Source organism: Stegostoma tigrinum, chromosome 3 (assembly GCF_030684315.1).
Source record: "Stegostoma tigrinum isolate sSteTig4 chromosome 3, sSteTig4.hap1, whole genome shotgun sequence".
NCBI classification, from domain to species: domain Eukaryota; kingdom Metazoa; phylum Chordata; class Chondrichthyes; order Orectolobiformes; family Stegostomatidae; genus Stegostoma; species Stegostoma tigrinum.
Window position 1 is genome coordinate 21,473,644 of NC_081356.1, and position 19,102 is coordinate 21,492,745.

At 40.4% G+C, this 19,102-nt stretch overlaps 1 protein-coding gene across 8 annotated transcripts in view; it reads right to left on the reverse strand.

Annotated features, from left to right (window-relative positions):
- adgrl3.1 (adhesion G protein-coupled receptor L3.1) overlaps positions 1–19,102 on the reverse strand; it is a 633,648-nt gene that overhangs the window by 253,938 nt on the left and 360,608 nt on the right. For all 8 annotated transcript variants that reach the window (XM_048527072.2, XM_059643687.1, XM_048527071.2 and 5 more), the window contains exon 5: positions 4,984–5,093. In XM_048527072.2, coding sequence (XP_048383029.1) covers positions 4,984–5,093 — 110 coding nt within the window. The remainder of the gene's footprint in view (positions 1–4,983; positions 5,094–19,102) is intronic.

Below are 19,102 nucleotides of genomic sequence, written 5' to 3' on the forward strand. Positions count from 1 at the left end.
CATCACTGCCTAGCACAAAAGGGAAAAGAGAAAGGTAAAAACTATCTCTGTTTATACCCAGAAAAGGAGAACCGTAAAATAATTAATGTCACCTCACCCACCTGTCTGTAATGTATTGTAAGTTAATTTGACGTGAGTCTTTGCTTGGGGCTTAGTTAGTCATTCAACAGCACTCAAAGATATTCACATCAGTATCTATTCTTTGTTCTGTATCTTAAAATGAAAATCAACTATTGATGTACTAAATGATTATAACAATGCACATAACAATATTGGATCATTGCAAAACGTCTGCAATAACGATCAATTTCCTGAAGAAGTCTGGAGTCTAGCTACGGTACAATGAAGGGATGCAGCTGCAACATCAATTGATTGCATGCATTCTCAATCCACACTGACTACATTTTTTTTGTCACTTGAGTAGTTGGAAAAAGAAAAGCAAGAAAGATGTTGTTGACATCACAATGTCAAATGTCATGTCTGTGAAAGTCCAGCACTGCTGCAACTTTTGTTGCTGAATATTTGTGCTTTTAAATCTTTGGGTTTGATGCAAGTCAATGACAATTTGAACTGGTATGAACGCTGGTTCAAAGGGAATGCGGATACTTCAGGTGACAGAGGGTTAGAAAATATTAACTGAAATAAAAACCTAAACCAATCTGTGCTTGCTGTGATGGTCTGAAGTAATACCTTAAGACGTATCTTCAAAAGATTTTACATCTTCGGTTACACAAGATCTCAGTGTCTTTCAAATGCATTAGTTTATCTAGTCAGTGCATTGAATCTTAATTTACAGAAAGATAATCAGCATTCAAGAAAAATAATTAGTTTTCCTCAAATTAACTTATGATGTGATAAGAAAGCCACACATTATTTAGTCAAGTCTACCATTATTTCAACTGTTCCTAGGATATACCATGCTGACAGAGAATTTTGATCTCTCAAGGAAATCAGGACATGGGGCACAGGTGAGATGTATGCGTATGTTCGCATGCGTACATATGTGTTCACAGTTCTTGAATCACTGGGGCATGTGGACTATTTCTGCTCTAATTTCTCCATTTTGTAAGCCTGCTACAGCAATGGACTTAAGTGTGTGGTTTAACAGGCTTCATTTTTCTTCCAACCTTTGCAATGAAAATTTCTGCAATGAGTTAAACATGGCAACTATTTAATAGATCATCATGTAGCCAATCGAATAGAAAATGTCGGAAAAAAGGCTATATAAAACAAGTGTCAAAGTGAACTGTCAAAGGCACCCACCAAGGTACTTAAAATTTCTGCCCTTTAAATATTTTTTGAAAATCTGACCGGAGTGTCATAAAAATGGTTCTATTGCATTGCGACTCTTGGCATAGGCTTGTTGCATGAATTATGTCATAACCCTCCATGAGTAGAGTGGCTTGTCTCTTAGTTCACAAATTAAATGACTGCTCCAAATAGCTATGGATTTTTTGAATTAGGACCAATAATTTCTGTGCTTGTTTCTTAAGGAAGTAAAATAAGCCAAATGTAATAAATTAGTTTTTATCAATGGAAGTTTTATTTTTAAAATAATGAGTTCTTCAAATGACCACTGAACTTACTTTGTCTCTTCTCAGCAGTATTTAATATCCAGTCCTACCTATTTTTTTGAGCGATATCCCATTTCCCATGCACTTTATGTTCACAAACCAACACAGGAAATCTAATTTAGATCTTATATTCCCTCTTGACTGACCCCAAATAATGCCTTATTTAGTCTTATCCCAGTGTTATTGTCCTTTCCAATCCTTTGTACACCTTATTTTATTCTTGCTAACATTATATGCTAACTCCAATTCCCCAAAAAGTTAATTTTAACACTCCTGGACACCACTATGCAAACCATACTCCAAAGATATTGCTGCTCTTTCTCTTCAGGGACAAACCATTCTGCCCGGAGAGATGCCATCTCCCTCAGAACTGGTCACAATGGTCCATGCATCCATAGTTCAACAACGTGCACCAGCAATATATTCATCTGCTCTGTTCCACTTCTACATTCAGTAGCATGTGATACTGGAAGTAATCAATCTTTCATGCTCTGCTTGCAAGCTTCTTCCCTAGCTCACTAAATTCTGCCTGTAGGACTTCAATCCAGAAAAAAACATTTCTATGTTCCCGTCTTTTAAATATCCTCTCACTCTTCCTTTCCCAATGATGTTCTGCCTCTCTGTATAATTGAGCCAACTGTGATGCCATGCACCAGATTCAGGAAACAATTGTCATACGAATTTTCCAAAGAATGGACATCGAGGTTTGATAACCACACTATACAAGTACTAGACATTGACCATGTCCAATGATTGAGAATCATCCTCGGCTCTACCACGTCTGGCTGGATGCCAGCACCAGAAACATATTACTCTTCTCTCCCCATTAATATGTTGCAAGGACAGTTCCCTTGACAATATCTTGACCCACTTCTCAGTCACTCCCAACAGTTCTTTTAACCCTCTCTGACACCTTCCCGTGAAATGGCAGAAGAGTATTACTGTCCTTTTATCTCCTCCTTCCTCATTGTTCAAGTCTCTGAACACGTCTAAGTAAAGCAGCACTTAACTTGTAATTCTTTCAATCTAATGTACTGTATTTGGTGTTTGCAACACCTCACCTTTGACCGCAATTATGACCCCAACCTTCTGTTTGCTTACCATTTCGATACATCATCCAGCTCTTATGCTTGTATTTGCATCCTAGGCTTGCTGCAGTGTCCAGAAAAGCTCAACACAAGCTGAAGAAACAACACCTTATTCTCCATTTATGTACTTCATAGCTTTCAGAACTCAACATTCAGTTTAACAACTTGAGGCACTGAAATTTGTTCTTCATTTTGATTACTCCTCTCTCCCCCACAACACCAGTTCCCAAACCCTGCCAGTGTCTTGTTTCTATGGTTAGGCTCTCAGTAGAACTTACCTGTTTTCTGCTGTTCACACCCAACAGTAATATCTGCTATTGCTTCTCGAAATATCATTGGCCATCGCTATTCTGTTTGCTCTGGGGCACCTTTACCATCAATTAAACTAGCTCCTCCCCTTCCCTTCCTCAGCACATAAAACCCACCACATGTCAATCCCTTTCAGTTCCAAAGAAGGATCATTTGGACTTGAATCATTAACTCTGTTTCTCTCTTCCCTATGCTGTCTGACCTGACAAGTTTCTCTAGTCTTTTCTGTGTTAAATTCATCGTTCGTGCTCATTTGCTGATATATCAGTAAAAGGTGCTTTGACTGGAGACGTCATCGGGAGGGGCTCTGTTCCTTAAAGTTATTGTATGCTGTGACATGTCACCATCGAGCTTTGAGCAATCCAGTCACGCCATTACGATCATTGGGAGAATGCAAGGAAGTTCTGAGCTGGCAGAGTCAATTCTAGTGTTCTGATGGGACAGGCAAGTGCTCAGGCAGCCGAATGAGAAAGTAGGAGATCAAGATGGAAGTAATTATATGTTGGTGTGCAACGTCACTGGGCAAGGTGGAGCTGGTAATTGAAGACCGAACCAAGTGTACTTTCTTTCAATATGTTGGGCAGATCTGTGGAAATGAGAAGGTTATATGACCAGGCATTGTTCTTTTCAGTAACGGGATCACTTGCAATATAAGCGCCACTCCTAACAAGTTTTGTTAGACCAACGATGAGAGGAATTCTCAGCAGGAAGCACCCGATTATACTGCAAGTCTTCTTGACCTATGAGGATGGGAGTTGGACACAATATCCAACAGAATAAAACTAGGACAGGTCTGTGATGGACTGGTGACACTTTCTTGTGCAAGGTACACGACATGATACATCCTCAGATATGTTATGTAATGTTCCATTTTCCCTTACATGTCATATAAAATATTAATAAATCACCCCCTGGAAGTTACAATGTATTAGATAACTCCATCACAGATCCCCTTCATTGTTAAATCAATTCCATTCATCACAATGCATTAAATTATCAATTCAAGTCTTAGAACAGATGCAATATGTTCCCTTCTATGGGACCATGAATTGTTTCTCAAGGTCGCCAAATTGAGACAACAAACAGTTTTCTTTTGATATCTGAATTATTCATTGAGATGGCCATGTTAAGCTAATTATTGCGACATCTTCTATTCCTGCGTCAGGATTCCCACTCAGTATGTGTTACTAGCAAACATGTCAGGAATTTGACAATCACAACAGGAGGTGGCTGATCACATCACTACTGCACTGAATCAGAATTGATTTCGCAAAACTAATGAAATGCAAACACAGTTTGGATTTTAAAATCGGACAAGAATACTTGGAAAATTGTAACTCCTAGGAAAATTGTAACTCCTAGTGATGGAATGGAACAAAAGGAATTTTGAGCTGCTGTAAAACCAATTTTGGGGTGACTGAATCACAGACACATTTATACTCACTGAAGAGGCACTTGGAACATTATTTGTCACTACTTTCTGTTAATTTTAACTTAAATATATCTCAGGCAACAACACATACCTTTTATCTCTCAGTGGACACAGTTGCTTGCAGGCTTGCTCATCCACAGAGCAAATTTGATGCATTGGTCAGATTTGCATTTCTTTTAATATGGTACCTTAGAGTCCATAACATGAGTTATTGCTTCTGAGCTCTAAAATTTCAGTGAGTTACAGTTACGGTGCAAAACAATGGATGAACAATTTATATGACCAGAACAAGTTTCTTTTAAAAAGAAAGATGAACTTCACTCAGTTATGTATCTGAAGTTCATTCCATCCTTCTTTTAAACACTCACAGTTTTAAGAAAAATAGCAGCAATTCACCAATGTGTGTGCCTCAATCAGTAGTGCCATTGCACTACATGATGTAGTTTTGTTGTCAGTGCTTTATTTCAAAATAGTTTCCAAGATAAGAATAATATTTTATTGAACGCTTGAGTAACGCTTGAGAGAAAAGTTTAGCAGACTGTGCAATTACAGAAGGTATTATGTATTGGAGCACACTTACTGTATGGGACACATTCATACTGAACTTCAAGATACTTGTATGTTCCTGGGCAAGGATCTGGAAACACATCGGGTCCAGCTACAACTGAGCATTGAGTACGATTATTACATCTGAAAAAGAGAGAAATAATTAATTATTGTCAAACGATTCTATCAAAACAAGTGCAAGGCACATAAATATTGGTGTGTTACATATCTGAAGGCAACATTGTTGTAATGTATGTTGTGTAATGGGTTAGCACAAACACATTTCAAAACTGTCCATTTGCAGTCTCTCACTGAATTTGAGGCAGATGCCATGAAGAAGCACAGACATCTATCCACTTGGGGCTGGGTATTTTACCCATAATCCACCCATAACCTTCTGCATTTCAAAGCTAATACTACTAGTGTATTAACTTTCCTCAAAGATTTATTGTTTCACAGCAGATACATCAAATGGAGCTGAGGAAACAGGTTATGGTTAGAGGAGATTTATCTTCAGAATACCTTGGAAAATTTGTTAGAAAGGGCTCTGTTACCATTAACTTGATTCAGTAGAGACATCATTATTAGAGCTTGCATTTCTGTTGAAACCACAATAACATCACGGTAAATCTGTTCCTAAAGTGTTTTAAGGGTCCACTTATATTTCAATTTTACACAAAACAAAGCAATTTCCATTTCTGTGTGATCTAAAGATTAACATGTAAATTTAGAACCAAGGCCCAATGTGATCTTGGTGGTACAAGGCCTCTGAAATGAGGCCGTCTCACACCGCTTGTAATTTCAAACTACATGGAATACAACATTATTAGGACAGCATTACAGATGAATCAACGGTGATTTTAATATTAAAGATGACAGACACTCTGCACCCCCCCCCCCCGCCTTTCTTCATGGCTGCATCTAAGAACATAAGCGAGAAAAACGATGAACATTTTCTGAACGCTTTTACCAAACAGGATAGAAATCTGAAACAAAAATAAAGAAAATCCTGAAAATACACTACAGCTTCTGAACACTGTGGACAGAGAAAGAGCGTTAGCATTTAAAATCAAGGGCTCTTTCATCAGAACTGGAAAAGGCTGGATGTGCACTTGGTTCCAAGTTTGTGAAGGGGTGGATTTGGGTAATGGTGGTGGGGGCCTGCTGGGGAGAGAATAGTGTTGTTAAGGACAAAATGAGAAGTTTGTGAAAAGGTAGGAGAGATTAAATGACGAACGTGTGGGTGATGCAGATCAAACGGAGTCATAAGGGGAAAGGTAAAAATATACGGTGTCTTGAAGAGGTGTGCACGAAATGTTTGAACTGTCAACAAAGGTCTCTGTGCACCAAGCAGAATGGGGTATTACATGCCAAATGTGATAAAATTAAAAAGAAGCTAAAATGAAATCTTAGAGTGTGTGTTGACTCTAAATCCACAAGTAACTTGACAGAACTGGAGCTTGTTTTGAAGATCACCGCTTTACATAAAATCTCCTCCAGCTCCACAACTCTCCAAGGAATCTGTGCTCCTTTAATTCTGACCTCTGATGATGACATGATGAACTGAACGTTGACCTCCTGCACTGTAATAATTCTTGTGCATCCCAGTTTTAACCTTTCAATCAATGGCGGTTGTGACTTCAGTTGTTTAGGTCTTAATCTCTGGAATACCCTCGCTCACTTTGGTTTCTGCCTTCAACATACATTCCTTGAAATCTTCTCACTCTGACCAATGCTTTAGGTCATTTGGCCTCATGTCTCCTTATGTATGGTTAAGTGTTCTCCTTTCTTTTATCATGGTCCTGTGAAGTTTTGGGACGCTTTATTATAATAGAAGTACAAATATGTTGTTGTTCTCTCCTTATGCACAGTCATAATGTTTTAGCAGGAATACATTTCTCAAAAGAGACACTAATGGTCACACTCAATGTGCAACAGATGAACAACATCTGTAACATTTCAGCATTGGTCTGGATATGCTGCTAAGTTAAAATGCAGCTGATATAGGTTCAAAAACACACAATGCAAGCACTTTGGGAAAAAAGAAATTTGATCCCAATGATCTCCCTGCCCAAACAGAGGTTTTTGTTTACCACATTAACTTGAGAAAATTGGTTATGTCAAGACTTGTTTTTTTATAAGAGAATTTCACACTGAACATGTTGCAGTGGTTTCATTATCCTCATTAAATAATTTCATTAAGAAAGGGACCGGAGGACAGTATCTGCCGAGGAACCCACAATTAATGAAACAGTAAACGTGCTTGTCTGGTAAATCAGATTAGCAATCACGGGCATGTGGAATTGGGAGGATTCAGAAATTAACTTTAGACTGTCTCTAGCTAGGGCAGAAACACAACTTGAAGAAACTTGGAGCAGAATAAAACTTTGTTCACATTTTAGCATTGACAGTCCAAACATGCACAGGTTAGGTGGACTGACAATGCTAAATTGCAGGGTGTGATGCTGTTTGAAGGGTTGGTAATGGGCTCAATGAGCTGAATGGCCTGTTTCTACACTGTGGGGATGCTATGATTCTATATGTGCCTCCAGGAATTCAGTTAATTAAAAGAGAGTAAACCAGTTGATGTGGTGTATATGGATTTCAGCAAGGCGTTCAATAAGGTTCCCCACAGTAGGCTATTGTACAAAATGCGGAGGAATGGGATTGTGGGAGATATAGCAGTTTGGATCAGAAATTGGCTTGCTGAAAGAAGACAGAGGGTGGTAGTTGATGGGAAATGTTCATCCTGGAGACCAGTTACTAGTGGTGTACCGCAAGGGTCGGTGTTGGGTCCACTGCTGTTTGTCATTTTTATAAATGACCTGGATGAGGGCGTAGAAGGATGGGTTAGTAAATTTGCAGATGACACTAAGGTCAGTGGAGTTGTGGATAGTGACGAAGGATGCTGTAGATTGCAGAGAGACATAGATAACCTGCAGAGCTGGGCAGAGAGGTGGCAACTGGAGTTTAATGCAGACAAGTGTGAGGTGATGCACTTTGGTAGGAGTAACCGGAGAGCAAAGTACTGGACTAATGGTAAGATTCCTGGTAGTGTAGATGTGCAGAGAGATCTCGGTGTCCATGTACACAGATCCTTGAAAGTTGCCACTCAGGGTGACAGGGCTGTTAAGAAGGCATACAGTGTTTTAGCTTTTATTAATAGAGGGATCAAGTTCCGGAACCAAGAGGTTATGCTGCAGCTGTACAAAACTCTGGTGCGGCCGCACTTGGAGTATTGCATAGAGTTCTGGTCACCGCATTATAAAAAGGATGTTGAAGCTTTGGAAAGGGTGCAGAGGAGATTTACTAGGATGTTGCCTGGTATGGAGGGAAGGTCTTACGAGGAAAGGCTGAGGGACTTGAGGCTGTTTTCATTAGAGAGAAGAAGGTTGACAGGTGACTTAATTGAAACATATAAAATAATCAGAGGGTTAGATAGGGTAGATAGGGAGAGCCTTTTTCCTCGGATGGTGACGGTGAGCACGAGGAGGCATAGCTTTAAATTGAGGGGTGAAAGATGTAGGACAGACGTCAGAGGTAGTTTCTTTAGTCAGAGAGTAGTAAGGGAATGGAACGCTTTGCCTGCAACAGTAGTAGATTTGCCAACTTTAGGTACATTTAAGTCGTCATTGGATAAGCATATGGACGTACATGGAATAGCGTAGGTTAGAAGGATGCTGTAGAAGGGGCTTCAGATCGGTATGACAGGTCGGCACAACATCGAGGGCTGAAGGGCCTGTACTGTGCTGTAATGTTCTAAGTTCTAAAAGGTGTGGTAATTTTTAAGTTGCTTTAAGAATCGGTCTTGAAATTTCTACAACAATACTAGTATGCTCACAATCCCAGACATTATTAGTGATAATGGGAACTGCAGATGCTGGAGAATCCAAGATAATGAAATGTGAGGCTGGATGAACACAGCAGGCCCAGCAGCATCTCAGGGGCACAAAAGCTGACGTTTCGGGCCTAGACCCTTCATCAGAGACTTCGCATAGACAGTAGCCTGACTTTAGGATCAAACCTAGGTTCATAACACTGTGAGGCAGCAATGCCGGCCATTGTGCCACCATGCCACCCAAATTACTATCTGTTGTGCACTACTATTAGCCTCCAAACATCTTGCGCTTGAAGTCAGGAAATTACCAGATTTAAGCCACAAACATGAATTAATCTTTCATGGTTCAAGGTTCTAATCACACTCCATGGCTTGAGAACAAAAAATATCTACTAGCAGTGAGTGAGTGCAGTGTTACTGAAGGAACGTCTTTCTGGATGAGATAATAAGCCAAGGCCCATATCTTGGCATGGGCGGATGTAAACTTCCTGAAGAGGAGCAGCCGAGTTATCCTCCATGCTATGGATCAAACATCATCTCTCAATCAAGATCAGAAAAATACAAATGTGGTCAGTATCACTTACAGAGAGATAACAAGGTGTAGAGCTGGATGAACACAGCAGGCCAAGCAGCATCAGAGGTGCAGGAATGCTGACGTTTCGGGTCTGGACCCTTCTTCAGAAATGGGGCTTTTCTGAAGAATGGTCCAGACCTGAAACGTCGGCCTTCCTGCTCCTCTGTTGCTGCTTGGCCTGCTGTGTTCATCCAGCTCTACACCTTGTTGTCTCTGATTCTCCAGCATCGGCAGTTCCTACGATGTCAGTATCACATTCATGTTTGGGGATTTTTTCTGTGGACAAGCTGTCTGTACCAGTGGCTAGGCTTCAAACAGTGTTTTATTAATGTAATTATTTCAGTTTTTCTAAACTCCCCACAAATATAGAGGGTTGCACGATATTCCAAGTTACACTGATCTTCTTAACAAGATGCTACACAAAACTGAAACAACACTGGACCACTTGTGTGTCAAACTGGGCTAATTAATCCCATAGCCAACAGATGGGGCCTGAACTCTGCAGCTCTGCCATATCCAGTCATGAATGGTGTTGGACGATTGAACAACCAACAGAGGAGGTGTCTGACAATGATGTTGAGTTAAGTTATGCAGGGCACAGGAAATGACTACTATTCTGGAGGTCCTGCCTGGAATACAATTTGTATGTGGTCCAGGAAATGGAAGTATACCTTCAAAAGACTAACTGTCTATTCAAAGAGGGGCCCAGCAGATTTTTGGGCTATAACATAGTGTTTTTAGGCATCAATGTGAGGATTTCAAACTGGATTAATTCGCTTTGCCGTTTGGGACAGTATTCCGTCATCCACAAGTCAGGCTTGGAGATGAAGTGGGTAAACGAACATTCAAGGGCCTGGAATCTAGTCAGAAAGAAACATTGTGATAGTAAACACAGCCAGGAGTTGCTGCCTGTGGTCACAAATGAATGAGACACTGAGGGAGTGAAGCTTCCAGTTCAGGGATTTGCCTGGATAATATCACAGAAATGTACTTACAATAAATACCCTCTTGCACCTGAGTGAATGCAGTGATGGCTGCAAATCGAATGGATCCGCTACTTTGACTCATTGACTCCAGAGTGAACCTATTGCTTTCCTCCAAAGGATAATCGGTGAAATCATGAGTGCCCGTATGATTGTTCAATTGGTAGCTCTTTCATGCCCAGTTGAGGTTTAAAAGCAGCTGATGGATTTAATTTCAAAGCTGCTGTGACTGTCAGTGTCACAGGCAGAGCAATGTCTCCCAAGCCAGATGGCCGCAGACCTGCTTGCAGAAGGTGGCAGGTGTGGGCAATGGGGTCTCCAGTCACTCTGATACTGCCTTTCACTCACTGGCTGATAGCAATTGGAATACACTGCTCGAAAACTCTAAGGATCCTGGTTCTTCTGTTCAGGCACCGCTTGCTCGCACGCAGCTGACATTCTCTAAGCCTCAAGTCTTTGGTTCTGTTGTGGAGGTGTCAGTGTTGGACTGGGGTGGACAAGGTCAGAAATCACACGACATCAGGTTATAGCCCCATAGGTTTATTGGAAAACACAAACTTTCAGAGCCTCACTCCGTCTTCAGGTGTTAGTGACAGAGGTGGTATCAGACACAGGATTTATAAGTAAAAGATGAAAGGGTCACACCACTGATGAGGATGTATTAAGCAAAACTAAGATTCAGTTAAATCTTTAATCAGTTAGAAGGTTTTAATTGATTGATATGTTTATGTAAATCCCCAAATTCCTTTCAATTCACTGTCCTGGGAAAACTAAAGTTTTTAATCAGTGTAAAGAAGAGGTGACATTTTAGGTCAGACAATGTATATTCTGGCGAAGGCCATGTTTAGAATCTGCTTGTATTTTGGTTTGGAGTCAGACTGATTTTATTTCTAAAGTAGGAATTTATAAAATGCTAAACTGTCTATAAATTGTGTGCTTTTTGAATAAAATAGAATGTACCTGCAAATACAAATTCAATCCATAGATTTACATCTGTGTGCGCATCCATGTATGTGTGTGTGTGTGTGCGTGCGCGCGCGCGCATGTGTGTGTGTGTGCGCATGTGTGCACGTGGAAGTGAAAGGGGGGGGGAACTGGCCATTTTTCTTTCTCCTCTTCTTCCTAAACCTCAGCAATGCTAATACAGCTAATAAAATGTGAGGCTGGATGAACACAGCAGGCCAAGCAGCATCTCAGGAGCACAAAAGCTGACGTTTCGGGCCTAGACCCTTCATCAGAGAGGGGGATGGGGGGAGGGAACTGGAATAAATAGGGAGAGAGGGGGAGGCGGACCGAAGATGGAGAGCAAAGAAGATAGGTGGAGAGGGTGTAGGTGGGGAGGTAGGGAGGGGATAGGTCAGTCCAGGGAAGACGGACAGGTCAAGGAGGTGGGATGAGGTTAGTAGGTAGCTGGGGGTGCGGCTGGGGGTGGGAGGAAGGGATGGGTGAGAGGAAGAACCGGTTAGGGAGGCAGAGACAGGTTGGACTGGTTTTGGGATGCAGTGGGTGGGGGGGAAGAGCTGGGCTGGTTGTGTGGTGCAGTGGGGGGAGGGGATGAACTGGGCTGGTTTAGGGATGCAGTGGGGGAAGGGGAGATTTTGAAACTGGTGAAGTCCACATTGATACCATATGGCTGCAGGGTTCCCAGGCGGAATATGAGTTGCTGTTCCTGCAACCTTCGGGTGGCATCAGCCATATGGTATCAATGTGGACTTCACCAGTTTCAAAATCTCCCCTTCCCCCACTGCATCCCGAAACCAGCCCAGTTCATCCCCTCCCCCCACTGCACCACACAACCAGCCCAGCTCTTCCCCCCCACCCACTGCATCCCAAAACCAGTCCAACCTGTCTCTGCCTCCCTAACCGGTTCTTCCTCTCACCCATCCCTTCCTCCCACCCCCAGCCGCACCCCCATCTACCTACTAACCTCATCCCACCTCCTTGACCTGTCCGTCTTCCCTGGACTGACCTATCCCCTCCCTACCTCCCCACCTACACCCTCTCCACCTATCTTCTTTGCTCTCCATCTTCGGTCCGCCTCCCCCTCTCTCCCTATTTATTCCAGTTCCCTCCCCCCATCCCCCTCTCTGATGAAGGGTCTAGGCCCGAAACGTCAGCTTTTGTGCTCCTGAGATGCTGCTTGGCCTGCTGTGTTCATCCAGCCTCACATTTTATTATCTTGGAATCTCCAGCATCTGCAGTTCCCATTATCTCTAATGCTAATACAGCTGCTGGGTTAAGTCAATCAAACGTCCAGTGTGGAAGCACTGAACTATGAGGAGACATTCGGAATGAAATGTTTGCAAGAATTTGAAATCTTGACATAGTCAGGTTACAATTTGGACCCCTATCACAGGTTGGACAAAAGTCTTCCCCAGACACTTCCACATAGTGGAGTGCACCTTCTTTAATGATTTGCTTCCCTCTTACTCATTCAGTTATGTACAAATGTTTGTCACATAGATTCTTTCCCCTGTTTTCCATGCATACAGCAAATAGATCCATTTGTCCCGAAATAGTATTTTGTTGGGCCAGCACAGCACAAATGATGTCTCAGAAAACTGGCATGATATCAGACATCCAGAGCCAATAACAGAGGAAGATTCAATTAACTTTTAATTTCTGCAAATGTGTGTCCAAGTAATAAAATTCCAAGAATATTTGGAACCAATTGTCAAAGACCACCATTAATAATAAATATACATAAAAATGATCGTTAGTATCAGTCTGTTACCTTTGACTTGCCACATCCTAGAATGAACTCCCTTTGCATTGGGTTGTTAAGAAAACTGCATTTAATCAAATGATAGGGAAACCTAATAAAGGATTATAAGAGATTATTCTCTCTATGCTGCACCCTTGGACAGAGTAACTTACCCTTCATCTAAATTTACAAGAGCCCAAATGTTGTGTTGTGTGCCTGAGAAAATAGTCAGCAGCTGTTACATTGGCCTGTCTATGAATATATCCATCTGAAATTCTATGATCTAAAGCTCTTTGGGTTTTGGATAGCTACCACATGGAAAATATTAATTTTTCATCCAATAAGACACACATCCGCAATCATATTTGGTGCGTCTACAGACCTTTCTCAGCCCAAACAAATTTCATGAACAATCTTTCAACAGAGAAACCCAGCTGTTCTGTGCTGTTATGACAACCCACAGGTTAAGCTTGCCAATGGTCAGAGCTCTAACATTCACTGTTCCACATTGTCTTGCCTATTATCAGCTTTGGACATGACCCAAGTTCATGAAATGCTAGACCCTCTGCTTGTTTTTGTTCACTCTGAAAATCAAGTTACCAAGTTTAGTCCTTTAAATTTAGCAACAATCCTCCATCCCACTAACATCTAATCAGATAAGAGGTTTGCACTACGGTGTTCTGTTATAATGGCCAAACAACATCCCTGATCGATTGCACAAGGCACTGCAAAATCATTGAAACTGCTACAATTGGCCTCATTGCCTTAAGCCTGCAGTTGATGGAGAACCAACCAGTAAGTCCTGAACTTGTTCAAGGGCAAGTTGTGCAACTTATTACAAAGGTTCATAGAAAACTTAGCTGTAATACCAAAGAATTGATGTAAACAAGCAAGTTATAATAAATACAATATTGGCTCAACTTCAACAGAGAACTGTGTCCAGTTCTGCATTCAGAAAAGATGCCTATCTCTGGAGAGGGTGTGAAAAAGATTTATGAGAATGCATCTAGTGGGTAGGACCTCAATTTACATGGATAGGCTTGAAAACTATGGTTGCTCTTTTTTTCAGAGATTTAGAAAAAAATTGACAGAGTTGTCTAAAATCATGATGGGGCTAAAATAAGCATAGTTAGGGAAAAGGCAACATCTATTCAAGTAAGGATCAAGGCCGGGGACACTGATTTGGCAAAAGAATCAAAGATAACACAAGGGTAAATATTTGATGCAGGGAGTGGTTACACCCCAGAATTACTGCCTGAAAGAATGTTGGACACAAACTTAATTGTGGCTTTTAGGAAGGAGCTGGATAATTATTTGAAGGCTGGAAAAAAGTGTAGTACTGCAAGAAAAGGGCACTGGGTGGGGGTGGGGGGTGAGACTAACTAGATTATTCTTGCAGAGAGCTGGTACGGGCTCAGTGCACTGAATGGCCTCCATCAGTTCTGTAACCTTCCAATGTTTTTATAGAAAAAAAAACTGCTCTTTAAGCCACACTTGTACCTCAATATCTGGACAGGTTTATTACATTCCAAACATTTATATCACTTCCAGACTAAATTTATGGTCCTTTCATGCTCAGCACATTGTACATATCAATGCAGTGATGAAATATTTCTTCTCCTCCTTCACAGATTACTTTCACCACTTTTGGACAGTAGTAGTTTCTTGTAGAATATTATTGTAGGGTTTCCTTTTTAAAGGAGCTCTATTTATAATATTTTGGGTAGAACTGCAAAGAGAAATGTTCAGTAAATATACCATGATAGGTTGCAAAAGGACATCCTGTCAGAATTTTTTCTCATACAGGTAAAACAGCTGACCATGCTACTCTAACGATTCCAACAAGCTTTCAAATTCCAGAAAAGTTCCCGGACATTATCCAATTTCAATAGAATTTGAGATTTGTCTGTTCTAGGCTTCATGTTAAGCTGGATTTTAAAAAAAAACGTTATTATCCTGGATTATTTTGGTAACAGTAGAGATTAGCCTGTTGGAACAGTTAGGATTTTTGAAATTTCTGTTGGTATTCAAATGTAATGGAAATTTAGAGAACTGCTTCTACTTTCCGAAACTTGGTCACCAACTTCAAGGTGGAAGTTAGGAATGTGGTGGTATAATCTACTCAGTTTTCCTCAATAAACCCAGGTCCAATGACACTCAAGGAGTATGAAATGAATGAGTACAAAGAAGCCTGATGAATCAACATCCTATGCACCACCTTAAATGTTGACTCCTTACATTACTGGTACAGAACAACAGTAGTACACACCATATATAACGTACACTGCAGCAACTCAGTAATGCTTCTTCAATAGCACCTTTCAAACCCATGACCATTACCAACTAAAATGGCAAGGTCAATAGATGGAAGGAAGCGCCACCGTCTGCAGTTTTCCTATCAAACCACACACCATCATAACTTGAAACATGCTCACCATTCCTTCACTGCCACTACATCAAAAATCAGTAATTCCCTTCCTAACTTCACTGTGCATGCACCTATTCCAGTGCTCATGAATGTGGCTTACAACCATCTTCTCAAGGACATTGTGACTTACAGAATCGTTACATGAAAGTTCCATCAAACAGCAATTTATCTGGCCCATTATCCCATATTTTGCAAGTACAGCAACAATTACACTTTTCTCTGGGTAACTATCCAATTCTATTTTGAAGACTTCAATTGAATCTGCCTTTGTCACTTTTGTCAATTGTCTTAAAATCACCATCCTTACACCAATCGGAACAGTTTCTGCCTATCTACTGTATCTGGGCCACTGACAATTTTGAATATCTCAACCAAATAATCTCTTAAATGACTTTTCTTTGAGACATCCCAGCTTTACCAACCTATCCTCGTGATTCAATTTCTTCAAGCCTAGAATCAGGCGAATTTGTCTGGCCTTCACTAACGAAGAAAATGGATGCGATAGGTTAGGTGAATGGGTTAAGATTTGGAAGGTGACATTTAACAGGAATAAGTGTGATGTTATCCATTTTAGTTAAAGGTGTGGAAAGGCAGATTATCTGAATGGAGAGAAATTTCAGAGTGCTTCAGTGCGGAGGGATCTGGCTGTCCTCCTGCATGAATCACCAAAAACAAATATGCAAATACAGCAAGTGTTCAGGATGGCAAATGAAATTTTGGCATTAATTGCTAATCGACTAGAGTATAGAAGTAGGGAATTGTCATGCAACTGTACAAGGCATTAGTGAGACCACACCTGAAGGATTGCAAACAATTTTCATCCCCTTACTTGGGGAGGGATATGTTCGCATTGTTGGCAGTTCAGAGGATTAGATTTAGTCCAGAGATGCACAGTTTGTTTTTGGAACAAAGATTGAGCAGTTCAAGTCTATTCTCTCTGGGGTTTAAAAGAATGAGAGAAGATCTAATTGAGGTCCATAATATGCTTAAGGGGATTGACAAAGTAGATACAGAAAGGATGTTTGCTCATGTGAATTAATCTAAAACAAGAGGTCAAAGTTTTAGGATAAAAGGTGGCAGGGCATATTAAAAAAATACATGAGGTCAAATTACTTCTTTCAATGCATTGTGAGTCTGTGGAAAAAACTGCCATAGAGTTTTGTGGATGTTGGGTCATTGGGTAAATTTGAGGAAGAGATAGGCAGATATTTAATTAGTAATGGGTTGAAGAGTTATGGTGAGTTGGCAGGAAAGTGAGGTTGAGGCCAAGGCAAGATCAGCCACAAATGGAGGAGCAGCCTGAACTGCCTATTCATGCTTCTAATTCTTATGTTCTAATGCCTTCATATGTTTCCAGGAGAGTAATGTCCAGATGTGGCCAGAATACTCCAGAGGTGACCAAAACAGTCTTTGGCACTTCTTTGCTTCTTTACTCTAAGTTCTTAACTTGCAAAATAAATGATTCCATATGCTTCATAAACTGTGCTCTCAACTTGTCCTTCACTTCAAAGATTTGGGGTGAAATAATGCTTCCTCAGGATTCTAAGCATAGACCAAAGAATTGGGGAGTTGAATGCTTGTTCATTTTCTGTTTGCATTGCAATGTTCTTGCGCAGTCAAGATAATCATAAGGAGGATTTACTGAATTGCCAATTGACAAGGTAGGTGTGTTCCAGCAAACTATTGCATACTCCAGAAAACTGATAATTAATCATATGTTCAAACTCCTGTCAGGACATTTCACAAAACAATAATAATACATATAAGAAAGAGTTACACAGAAGGAATGTGACCAACTCTTCAACAGCTGAAGCCTTCCTATGTCAAGTGGAGGACCAAAGAAATGTTGGTCCAAGCTCGCTTATCCTCATCTTAATGAGGAACAAAGATTGAAATATTTAAAAAAGAAGCTGGATAATAATTCCCTCTCAGAGGTGACTTCTTGAGATTTGTACCTATGCTGTGAATTAGGATAGATAAAATAGGATTGTACCCTTTCTTTGCTCATATTAAACATAATTCTCCGTGCTGGCAGGAATTGTGGTTTTATTGACATAAAGATGAAATAACACTGCATTTTCACAGAAACACAAGAAGCACCCCTGCAGTCGTGTCACTGCTGCATATCAAAACAGCGGCAGGCATATTATAATTTACAAGTTACCTTAGCAAGCGACTGAGAAAAATGATCATTTTATCTGCTTTGTGGTCATAATTTTTGGATAAATACTGGTCAAAAGGAACTTGCTGTTCCGAGAATCATTTGCAACAGGTTCTCATCTAAAAATTGGCATTTCCAGTCTTCTTACTTCAAGTGTCAGTTTAGGGGCGGGCTCAAGGCTCTGGAATGGAACTTAAACCTTTAACCTTCTAACTCCTATTTTAGAGAATGACCACTGAAGCGAGCTGGCAAGTAAATCACACGTTAACTTGTGCTGTGCTCCTCCAGCCACCATGGAAGGAAAACAGGCAGTTAATCTGTTAAATGTGCAAGGAAAAGAGATGGAAGTTACAGAGGTGTCACGATAGTCTGGGGTGAGGCCATTCGTAGGTCAAAGTGGGAGGAGAATACTAGTTCTCAACTTGGTATACTTAATTACAATTGGAGAATGTGACATTGTGTCAGGGCCGGCAAGCAGAGATCTCAGATGCAAAATTAAAATAGAGGCTTAACAGCATGGCAAGATTGCTGTCATTAGACACTGGCAGTTACATGGGAATAAACCATATGTCTAGCTTATTTGCTGCAGGAACAGAATGAATCAGACAAGAAAATGGGTATAGAAATACCTAAGAATGAACGACATAAGATTGTTTGTTCTCATCGTACCACAACAGCAATTTCTACAACAGGACGTTGTTCTTTAAGGTCTGAAAACATTACTTTTCCAGTAATCTGAGTGTGCAGATTGTTTCCCTAAGGGTTAGCAATTGTCCTTTCAACTCTTTTTCTTGGCATGATTAAATAGAATCCAACAGTGGACTGCCGCACACATTGGAATATCACCCATCAAAACCAGCTTAAATTTCCAGGTTAAAACAACACATTAACCAATAATTTTGAATGGAAGGAGGAACATGGTGAACTAAATTGAAGAAAACATTTTGTAAAAGATCTGCTTTCCTTTGAAAGAGCAATCAAGCCTTTAATACCTTTAATATTCTGATTCTTTTTGGAAAAAGGGTTGAGTCTCTGAATGGTAGGTTCTGCTCATTTTCACCACCATAGGTTTTGAAATATGGTAGATTCATGTGGAAATTGCTTCATGGAACAAAGTAGAGTATTCCATGTCACCAGATGCAAAAGAAACCTCAAATGATCATAAAACAGGATTAGACTCCCTCTCTCAACCCATTTATTCCTGTCAAGTCAGATATTGGGCAGACTTGCCATGTCTAACAGTAATCAACAATATACAAAATGAAAATGACATCACCCAAGGCTGGAGTACTATAGGATCCCAGGGAACAAAGAAAGATTTTACATATTTGTTAACAATCAACCCACATTAATTAACATGTTTCCAAACAACATTTCTTTTTTCAGTAAAAAAAATTCAAAACAGTTAATGCCAAAAAACACATTATTTATAGCAAGGCAAACAATGGTTTCATGGAGATCAGAA